Consider the following 10,954-nt stretch of genomic DNA (forward strand, 5'->3'; position numbering starts at 1 on the left):
TATAAATATATATATAAAAATATACAAATGTATGTATATGTATGGATATAGATAAATATATATAGATATATATATATACACACACACATATATAGATAAATGTGTGTATGTATATATATACACACATATATATAGATATGTATATATACATATACACACACAAATATTTACATATACACATATATATAAATATATGTGTGAATATATATGGGTACATATATTTATATATACACATATTTATATATACACATATATATGTGTATATATATATATATTTATATATACACATATTTATATATACACATATTTATATATACACATATATATGTGTATATATAAATGGTACATATACATACATTCCATTTCCCTGGTTATATATATATATATATATATATATATATATATACACACACACACATACATGCACAAATATATGTACACATATATATATACATACATTTATATATATATATGTATATATAAATATATGTGTATACATATATATATGCACACACATTTCATTTTCCTGGTCATATATATATATGTATATACACACACATGCACAAATATATGTACACATATACATATACACACACACACATGCACAAATATATGTACACATATACTTATACACACATTTATATATATGTATATATAAATATATGTGTATACATATATATATGCACACACACACATTTTGTTTTCCTGGTCATATATATATGTATATACACACACATGCACAAACATATGTACACATATATATACACACACACACACATACATATATACCTATATATATATATACACTATGCACACACACCATAGGATACCACTCAGCCAAAAACAGCAATGAAATAATGGCATTCACAGCAACCTGGATGGAGTTGGAGACCATTATTCTAAGTGAAGTAACTCAGAAATGGAAAACTAAATATCCTATGTTCTCACTTACAAGTGGGAGCTAAGCTATGAAGAAGAAAAACATAAAAATGTCACAATGGACCTTGTGGACTCCAGGAGAAAGATGGAAGGGGGTGAGGGATAAAAGACTACACATTGGGTACAGTCTACACTGCTCAGGTGATGGATACACCAAAATTTTGGAAATGACCATTAACTAACTTATCTATGTAACCAAACATCACCTGCTCCCCAAAATCTATTGATATCATAATAAAACAAAACAAAACAAAGGGAAAGAAAACGGGTACATATACATCATGCACTGCAATTCAGCCATTAACAATGAAATTATGTCTATTTCAGGAACTTGGATGGAGCTGGAGGCCATTATTCTTTTTAAAGTAACCCAGGAATCTACAAGCAAATAGTGCAGGATCTCACCTAGAAGTGAGAGCTAAGCCGTGGGTCCACAAAGGCACGCAGTGTAACATACTAAACATTAGAGACTCAGAAGTGGGGAGGGTGAGAGAGGGTGACAGAGGAGAAACTGTCTGCCGAGTAAACTGTAAACAAATTGGGTGATGAGTGCACTCCAATCCCAGACTACTATGAACACTACACGGTTCATCTATGGAACCAAAATAACCTGTACTCCTAAAGCTATTGAAACAGTTTTTAAAAATTCAACAACAAAATAAATAATAATAAGCTCTAATTTTAAAATGCTAATGTGAACTTATTTTCTAAGTACTGATATCATGGAATCTATTGTTCTGTGTGCCATACCTGCATTGAATTGGGCATTAATTTCAACTACACCTCTCACAAAAGTCTGTTAACAGTATATTTGAATAGAATTCACAACTATACATTTTATCTATGGAACCTAAAAAACCATAATTACCCCTAAAAATATTAAAATAACAAAATATTTTCAATGCTTTCCTAGCTCATCTGTGACCTCCGGTCAGCAGCTAAGTGAGGTCAAAACTAGCTTCTCAGGAGCTCATGGCATTCCCATCATGGCCAGTGGCAGGATAGCTCAGCTCAGGAATCCAATCCACCTTCAAAAAGGAAAGGGAGCTTCAGGGGGCTGAGAGGGAACATCTGTGACAGTCACATGTGATTCTTTTCTCAGGAAAGCTTTGGCTTATCCAGAGCCAAATCTGCTGTAGGCTACCAGAAGATTTTCGTGAGTGTCACTTTTGGGGAGAAAATACCACAGGAGAATCCCTGACAGAGAAGTGGCCGTTTCAAATTTCCATATACCCTTCCCCCCCATCCCCCACCCCCATCATTACACTTCATTCTCAAAGAAATGATACAACCTCATGTTCTCATGCCTTGGTGTCTTGGAGCAGACATGCAATTTGGCTAACTGCCGATTTTATTAAAATTGGTTTTTCACTGTCAGTGTTTTCATGATGATTGACAAATGTAAACTTTCAGATTTTCTTTTGCACCCAGAACTTTAGGTGACCCACGCACCTACCATCCCCCCTACAAGGCACGCTCCAGACTAGATTGAGTTTTCACAGCCCTGATGAGGTAGAGGGTCTGGTGAAGCTTAGCTGGGTGGGTGGGTCTAATACAATCATCTAAGCCAATTATAGGAGGCTGGACTTGGGAGGGTCGAATGCAATCATCTGAGCCCCTTCTGAGAGGCTGGACTTGTTCCTCCTTTCCTTGGGAGGGAAGTCCCCGGGGACTTGATGGAGTTTTCACAGCCCTGATGAGGTTGAGAATCTGATAAAGCAATGAGTGCAACGAAACGTAGCTGGGAGGGTCTAACGCAATCATCTGAGGCCCTTATAAGAAGCTGGACTTAGCTGAGCCCTCAGAGATCTCCAGCCAGTGCGAGACTGCCTAGTAGGGAGACTCACCACCGCTGGTGTGCAGACCTAGGAAGCCCAGGACCCCCGGGAGACTGAGCAGTAGGGCCTCTGACCTGCAGACCAACGAGCTGGTAAGTCGGGCTGGGTTTCGGGGGCTAAGTGTGCGGGTGCACCTTGCCCATGGATCTCAACTCACAGGCTTTCTGAATTTCGTCCACAGCCCCACCATCACAGCTGTCTGAAACCACCGCTGCCTGCTGTTGACCAGGCTCAGCCCAAGGACCGGAGAAAGGCCGAGGCCCCACACCATGGCGCGCACCAAGCAGACCGCCCGCAAAGCCACCACTGTGCAGGCCCCCAGGAAGCCCGTGGCCACCAAAGCCCCAGGCAAGAAGTGGCCGCCTACAGGAGGGATCAAGAAGCCTCACCGCTACCGGCCTGGCACCCTGGCGCTGCGCGAAATCAGAAAGTACCAGAAGTCCACGGAGCTGCTCCTGCACAAGCTGCCCTTCCAGCGCCTGGTGCGCGACATCGCCCAGCTCATCAGCCTGGACCTGCGCTTCCAGAGCGCGGCCATTGGCGCCCTGCAGGAGGCCAGCGAGGCCTACCTGGTCCGCCTCTTTGAAGACACCAACCTGTGTGCCATCCATGCCAGGCGTGTCACCATTATGCCCAGAGACATGCAGCTGGCCCTTCGCCTCCACAGAGAAGGTCGTTAGGAGCCCAAATGTAGTTAAGCATAGGACTGGGTGTGGAAACAGGCAGATATCGGGTCTTGGTGGTGGTTCTGGGTGCTTTTGTTTGTGAATGTCTAATCTACCTTGAGGGTCATAAGCCAGCAGTGTCAAATTCAATTGTTTCAGCGAGTGCGTTTCAGCACTTCCACTCTACATCCGTGTTCAATAAATCTGTTCATTTTCACTGGACTATGCCTGTGTGTAGAATACTTCAAACCAAATAAATCTCCTCTTGAAGGCAACTCAACGACGTTTGTTTAACTTGATCAAACAGATGACATCCACCCTTTCTCTTTCCCTGTATGCGGCTCCGTGTTTGCAATGTTCCCCGTGTCCTGGGCTCTTCCTGCTAGTTTACTAGGAACATACATTCAACACCACTTTCTAAAGTGTCAATAGACTCTCTATCCACAAGTCACTTCACATCAGGGGAGGCAGAAAAACCAGTGTGGGTGTGTTTGTGGGGTGGAAAGGGAGAGAGGTGCCCTTTAGAAGTCTGCTGCCATCCATCTCTGGCAGTTCAGTGTCCTCGAATGTGGTCCATGACTGGAATGACCCAGGTCTTGGTCTGGGAAGTAGCAAGAGAATCATTGAGGGACGGTGCGGTGGCTCACGCCTGTAATCTCAGCACTTTGGGAGGCCGAGGCGAGCGGATCATGAGGTCAAGAGATTGAGACCATCCTGGCCCACACGGTGAAACCCCATCTCAACTAAAAATACAAAAAAATTAGCCGGGCATGGTGGCGTGCGCCTGTAGTCCCAGCTCCTCGTGAGGCTGAGGCAGGAGAATTGCTTGAACCCGGGAGGCAGAGGTTGCAGTGAGCCGAGATCGCGCCTCTGCACTCCAGCCTGGGGCCTGGGGACCGAGCGAGACTATGTCTCAAAAGAAAAAAAAAAACATTGAAAGTCTGTGAGATCTGGATAGACACACCCCTGCTGCAGCCAAACCATTTGAGGGAGACTGTCTGCATATTCATATTAAAGGGTCACATTTTTAACAAGTTCCAAAAAAATCATGTGATTTTAGACCCAGGGCCAGAAAAATCCTGAGGGAAAAAATGCTTGTTCCATCTTCCTATGACAGAGGACTTTGTGTGCCAGAGGTTGGTAGCTCAATTTTCCCTGAGTTTACCCACAATTTTATCATCTTCTTCAAACTCTTAAATTGGCCACACCTGGATGAAGGAAGCAACTATTTCAGAATCATTTTGACTAAATATTTGGATTTTTTTGTCACTTGAGTTTTTTCCACATCTTCCTATTTGGGCCTTGAGCACCTCTGGATAGCAATGTGCTTTGAAAGAGAAGCCTCTTCCAAAAGACTGTGATGGTTTCACACTGAAGACTGAAGTTGCTCTGCCCTAGAACTTTGTTTTTACTGGGTTCTATTTTCTTATCATGATCAGTTACTAGTTCATATTTTCTGCTGAATTTTTTTAAAGGCACTGTTGATGAGATTGTGGCTTTTTCACAAAAAAAATACTGATTTGGCAAAAGTGTATTGAAATTAACAATACTTACATTTTTTAAGTACTGTTTTTAATTTTTAATACTTTTAATTTTTTATTTTTTAATACTTTCTCATTTTTAATACTTTTCAAATACAAGAGCTGACCATGGCATGATAGGTAAAAAAAGTAGGGGGTAGAATATGACAGGCACCATTTTTTAAATTTCGATAATTTCAAATTTTTTGTTTTTATCTAAACTACAAAAAGTTTTAATGAGTTATAAATTCAAAGGTCATTACAAAAAAAACTTGTAGCTAAATCACAATGTAATTTTTGGATTATGATCTCAAAAAAATTGATTAATTGGGTGGCATTTCTGTGACAAAAGGTTTTTCAGCTCTTTCATCTTTCAAACCAAACAAAAACATGATGTGGAATCATCTCATTTTACCAAACAGTGTCATGCTCCCTTGAATGCATGACTAGAAAAAACTAATTAAAAATGAAAAACTTGACCGGGCGTGGTGGCTCAAGCCTGTAATCTCAGCACTTTGGGAGGCCAAAGCGGGCAGATCACAAGGTCAAGAGATCAAGACCATCCTGGCCAACATGGTGAAACCCCATCTCTACTAAAAATACAAAAATTAGCCAGGCAGGGTGGCACGTGCCTGTGGTCCCAGGTACTCAGGGGGCTGAAGTGGAAGAATCACTTGAACCCAGAAGGCGGAGGTTGCAGTGAGCCGAGATTGCACCACTGCACTCCAGCCTGGTGACAGAGCAATATTCCATCTCAAAAGAAAAAAAAAAACACTTTATCTCATTATTAGGTTTGTATAAAAGAAAAAGTTTCTTTATCTAGATAGATAGACTGCTAGATATTCCTAAGTGTGGCAGTTGTGCGACCCGCAGAGACCCTTCCCAAAGCAAATGAGAGCGAGGAGTTGTTAAGCCGAGTCCAGGTTTATTGGGGTTTGCGGGCAACTCGAGCGGGAGAGGGAAGAGCTGCACCCAGCAGCTGCCGGAGAGGGTTTTTATAGGGGCGGCGGCCTGTTTAGGCAAGGGGTTGTGAAGTGATTGGTGGCTGTTGGGCATGGGCGAAGGGGGAGTATTGTGGAGTGCAGGGATTGGCTTAGCTTTGGCGGGCTAAGGTGGGGAGTACAGGTGAGGTGTTATGGAGTGATTGGTGGAGGTTAAACAAAGAAGAAGGAAGAGCCATGTGGCAAGAGGGGATGGGTTCCGGAGGCGGTCCGCTGGATGTGGGTCCCGGGCATGGGGAATGGGCCCTTTCTACCTAACAGCAGTAACTTGAAATTGTATAACATGTCTCTCCAATATTCGTGATAGTTATGAAACTATTACAGAAGATCTATCTGCATTCGTTTTATGAGAGCCTGGCCCCCTTCTTTGCTAAATATGAAAGTTATCACCCTACTTTGTATCCTTCTTCGTAGAAACATAATTCCATTAAATTACTATTATTCTTAAAGTATTATTTAAACTTGACTAATTGGGGTATAACATTTTGTTTAGTTGGTACTCTTGAACTTGTACTTTTGAAGACCAGACCTTAGATGCTATCTATGCACTTGGAAACAGAGCAGATAGATTGTTTAAACTGCATTTGGCACATGCTAAGTACTTTGGTGAGGGGACAAAAGCAGGCAAGCTCCAGTAAACATACATTGTTATTAACACGTAATACACCCAGCCTTGAAAGCTGTCAAAGATTTTTCCTGGAAAGATACCACTTTCCACAATTTTTTTTCTAGAGAACTGTAGCTATATGATATTAAATATTGAGAAGATTAGAATGTGTAAAGACACTTCTCAGCCAATCCATTTTTTCCTCTCTGAAAAAACAGCACTGTTGTTCCGCTCCTGAATTGACCTCTGACTCATTTTTGTCTTCAGCAGCTCAGCTTTACTCAGACTCCATGAAAAGCATTGAGTTCTGTGGCCGGGGGCGGGGAGTAGCGGGTGGAGGACATATCAGATCAACGTTCCAGCCTTGTGTGTCCGATCACTACCCTCGCTGCCCTCTGTAGACGCTTGTCGCCACCTGAGGTTACTTGGGCAAGGTTCTCTGTACTTCTAGTGTTCAGAGAGTGCTAGGCCTGCCGCATCTGCCAGAACACAGCTTCCAAGACTCCCCCATGCCATGAGAAAGGAAGGAGCTGAGAGCAATATAAAGAGGGAGATACTGAGATGCTTGGATCTTACTTATTTTGGTTGCTCAAGCACTTTGTCCCTCCATGTCCCTCCCTCAGACCCACCAGTCTAACTCCCTAACAAGGAAGTTGGTAAAATAAAATGAAAGCACATTATGTATAAATCATAATATGTTGGTGTGAAATAGAGTTTCCCCATTCTTGGTAAGGTTTAAAAATTTCTGCAGTACACACCCAATCAATGATAGGTTCTATGTACCATTTTAAGAGCAAAAGCTAAGTTTAAAAAGAAATAAAGCAACACGTTTACGGGGTATATTTGGCTTCAGAAAAAAATACTTGATGTTATTCTCTATTCAATATTAGAGCTGAACTGTGGGGGCTTTTAGATCTTTTTGCTCGTATTCTGTGATTCAGGGGGTACGTGGCAAAGGGAAACAGACAGAAATAGCACTGTGGGTATCCGCGAGCTGTGCTGGGAAGGTTCACAGTGATTCCATAATCAATCTCAGGTCTTTATTTTATGATGAATTTCAGGTCTTTATTCCCATAATAATGGTAGAGTATGTACAAAGTGACTACAGAATAACTTTATAACTCCGGATGGACCTACTTTCTTTCACATCTTAATACTTTCTTTTCTATGTTGCTGTATTCAGGTTTGATTTTCTGAGTAGATCACCTCTAGAAAGAATAAAATCAAGAATACTCTAAAACAGTGTGTTATACTAAATTTGGGGGGCTACAGAAGCGCTGGTAATATCACCATGTGAAGCAAAGCTGCAGTATCAATAGGCTCTCTCTCTATGTGTCTTTTAAAGTGCAGATGATCGTTGCAAACTGGTGTTCACAGACAGGTGGTTTTCGGAAGCAAGCTGTAATCCCAGCTACTCTGGAGGCTGAGGTAGCATAATCATTTTAACCTGAGAGGCAGAGGTTGCAGTGAGCCGAGATTGTGCCACTGTACACCAGCCTGGGTGACAGAGCAAGACTCCATCTCAAAAAGAAAGAGAGAGAGAGAGAGAGAGAGAGAGAGAGAGAGAGAGAAGAGAGAGAGAGAGAGAAAACAAAAGAAAGAAAGGCAAGAAAGAAAAAGAAAAAAAGAAAATCACGGTAAGGTGCAGTCCTTCCATTTGTTAGTCATCGCCTCACTACCTCACCAGCTCCAACCAGAGACCACATTTGTCTAGGCCAGGCATCCCCAAACTACGGCCCGCGGGCCACATGCGGCCCCCTGAGGCCATTTATCTGCCCCCCCACCCTGCTGCCGCACTTCAGGAAGGGGCACTTCTTTCATTGGTGGTCAGTCAGAGGAGCACAGTATGTGGCAGCCCTCCAACGGTCTGAGGGACGGTGAACTGGTCCCCTGTGCAAAAAGTATGGGGACGCCTGGTCTAGGCAGTCACCAAATGTACATTATGAGATAGGCTTTAAGAATGGCAATGAAGCCCCAGGAAAACTTACATTGTTATAAACATGTAATACAACCAGCCATGAAAGCGGTCAAAGATTTTTCCTGGAAAGATGAGACTTACTGCAAAATACCTTCTAGAGAACTGTGCCTATATATTAAACACTGAGAAGATTTGGAATGTGTGAGGACATTCTCTCTCTCTAGTCTTACAGGATTCTCCTAGGCTATGTTAATTTCCAGTAATGTAGAAGAACACTTACTGACATAAAGCAAAGTAGGGAGGAACACGAGAACAGTCAAATAAGAGAAAAATAACGCTTCATGATTTCACTTTTATTTCCTCAGATTGGAAACAGTTCAATGATGACAAAAACAACACCCCATACAAAAATTTAAAATACACACAAAGACAACCATTGCAGTGCTCCTGCTCAGGACACAGCCTTCAGGGTAGAGTAACACAAGAAAAAACTCTCTGCGGGCTTCACTTACTGAAACCAGATATAATGACAAAAGCTAAGCCACAGCAACTCCAGGCTTCAGTGTAAAACCGTACAAGTCCCATCTCTGAAAGCATCTCCCAGCCCACAGAAAACTCCAGGCCGTGTACCTATCTTCTTCCAACTGGGAAGACACAGAAAAATGCCTCTATATGCCCTACGAAGCCCCAATATTTAGTCAAAGTGATGACAAAACAAGCCACTGTCTTCATCTAGGGAAGGCCAATGTCAGAGTTTGAGAAAGACGTGAAGACCATGGGTCAATCCAGGGTAAACCGAGAGGCAGAAGCTGCAGCAAACACAGTCCTGTCATAAGAAGACAGATGCAGTACTTCCGGCACAAACAGTCCTTTCCTCTGGCCTTGGGCCTAGAAGAACATGATTTTCTTGTACTTGGTGTTGGGGAAGAAGCCCTTGGACTTTAACCTGCGAACAGCCTCCCTCAAATGCTTGGGCTGCAGCGGGGGCGTTTCTCCCCACATCTCACACACGTCCAGGGCCTCTTCCACCACCTCTCCCACCAAGACCTTGGCTATTCCAGCCATGGCAATGGCCACGTTCTCAGGCACCGACCTGCCCATGATAGACTGCATCAGATCTGCAACGCGTGCTTTGGGGAAAGCTGACCTGCGACACACTTCATAGCGGGCCAGCTGCTCCTCAGACATGGCCGAGAGCAGAGCTGTCATCCTCTGAGCCTCATCTTCATCCACGGTGGGCTTCCTCTCCTTCTTTCCTTTGGCATCTGTCTTCAGTCTTTTGGATGCAGGAGGAGCTGAGACTGAGGCTTCCTTGGCATCTGCTGTGAGGTCCATAACGTCCTGACTCCTGAGCTTACTTTCCTGATCCATGGGTTCTTCCAAGTTCCCATCTAGGTCCTCTGGGATTCCATCCTTGTTGCTGGCTCCCAGACCTCGAGGCATGGTGAACATCTCAGCAGACACGCCTGTTTGCCAGCCTTTCTCTATGGCTGAGACGCAGATCTAGTCCATGGCAGCGCTGTAGAGGCCGAATATCCAGCGGGGGTGGTTAGACTATGGAACTGCAATGAGAAAGTTTCAAAGACTTTAGCTGCTGTGTTTCTGCTGAGCCATAGCTCAGCCCCAACTGCACAGAGCTCCCTGCCTCCCCCTCCCACACACAAACACACATGCTGGTTTTCTCACTTCCGCAATGTGAAGAAACTTATGGATGGAGAGTATATTAGTTTAAGATCAATGCAGAATAAATTCTCATACATTTGGGGACTTTAAAACAAACCCCAACTCACAGGTCAGAAGTTCCACTAGGCCGAGGGATTGCCTCCTACTCAAAGTCGTACAAGGGACCTCCAGGGCCTGGCTGCGTGGACGTTGCCTTGACCTGGGAAAGGTCTGGCTGTGATCTGTTTCGGGTTGGTGGGGGAATTCGATGCCTGGGGGTTGTGAGACCCAGGCCCACTTGTCTGCTCTGCTTGCTCCTGGGAGAATGCTCTCAACTCCTGCAGGTTGCCCGGGTCTGGGCTGTGGGGGCTCCCTGGGTCTGCAGAGTCAGCCCTGAGGAATCTCCTTCCGGTGAAACTCTCTCTGGCTGGAGATCTCTGTAACTTCAAGGAGGTTCAGTCCCATATAACGAGCTCAGATGATTCAATTCCATATAAAGAGCTCAGATGATTCAGTGAGACCCAGCACTTAACAGCTATTGGTTCAGGGTATCACTGAGCGATTTGTTCGGCTCATCAGTTCCGGGTTCCGCCCACACTCCAGGGAGGGGCAGATGCAGGGCGTGTCTCTGAGGCGCGGGAAATGCAGGGGGCCTTTCAGAATTCCGTCTTCCTCACGGAATCGCAAACTTCACATTTCACAACAATAAAGAAAAATTTAACAGTAAAAACGAGACATTTTATGAAATCACGCGTTAGAAAACAGATGTCTGAAAAAAAAATCTCCAACTCACAAGGAAACAAG

The 10,954-nt window shown here is 43.6% G+C and overlaps 2 protein-coding genes across 2 annotated transcripts; one reads left to right on the top strand and one right to left on the bottom strand.

Annotated features, from left to right (window-relative positions):
• Nucleotides 1-2,741: 2,741 nt before the first annotated feature.
• Nucleotides 2,742-3,717, top strand: LOC120364963 (histone H3.Y). The gene has a single exon (XM_074393216.1). It carries the CDS (start codon nt 3,047-3,049, stop codon nt 3,455-3,457), a length of 411 nt encoding a protein of 136 aa, XP_074249317.1. The 5' UTR covers nt 2,742-3,046; the 3' UTR covers nt 3,458-3,717.
• A 5,659-nt stretch (nt 3,718-9,376) lies between these two features.
• LOC141585547 (TATA-box-binding protein-associated factor 11-like protein 12) lies at nt 9,377-9,970 on the bottom strand. Its single transcript, XM_074405394.1, has one exon. It carries the CDS (start codon nt 9,938-9,940, stop codon nt 9,377-9,379), a length of 564 nt encoding a protein of 187 aa, XP_074261495.1. The 5' UTR covers nt 9,941-9,970.
• Between the last annotated feature and the right edge of the window lie 984 nt (nt 9,971-10,954).

This window comes from Saimiri boliviensis, chromosome 1 (assembly GCF_048565385.1).
Source record: "Saimiri boliviensis isolate mSaiBol1 chromosome 1, mSaiBol1.pri, whole genome shotgun sequence".
NCBI lineage: Eukaryota > Metazoa > Chordata > Mammalia > Primates > Cebidae > Saimiri > Saimiri boliviensis.

Excerpts from the sequence above, each read along its gene's own strand:
- LOC120364963 (XM_074393216.1), top strand. The coding sequence starts at position 3,047 with ATGGCGCGCACCAAGCAGACCGCCCGCAAAGCCACCACTGTGCAGGCC.
- LOC141585547 (XM_074405394.1), bottom strand. The coding sequence starts at position 9,940 with ATGTTCACCATGCCTCGAGGTCTGGGAGCCAGCAACAAGGATGGAATC.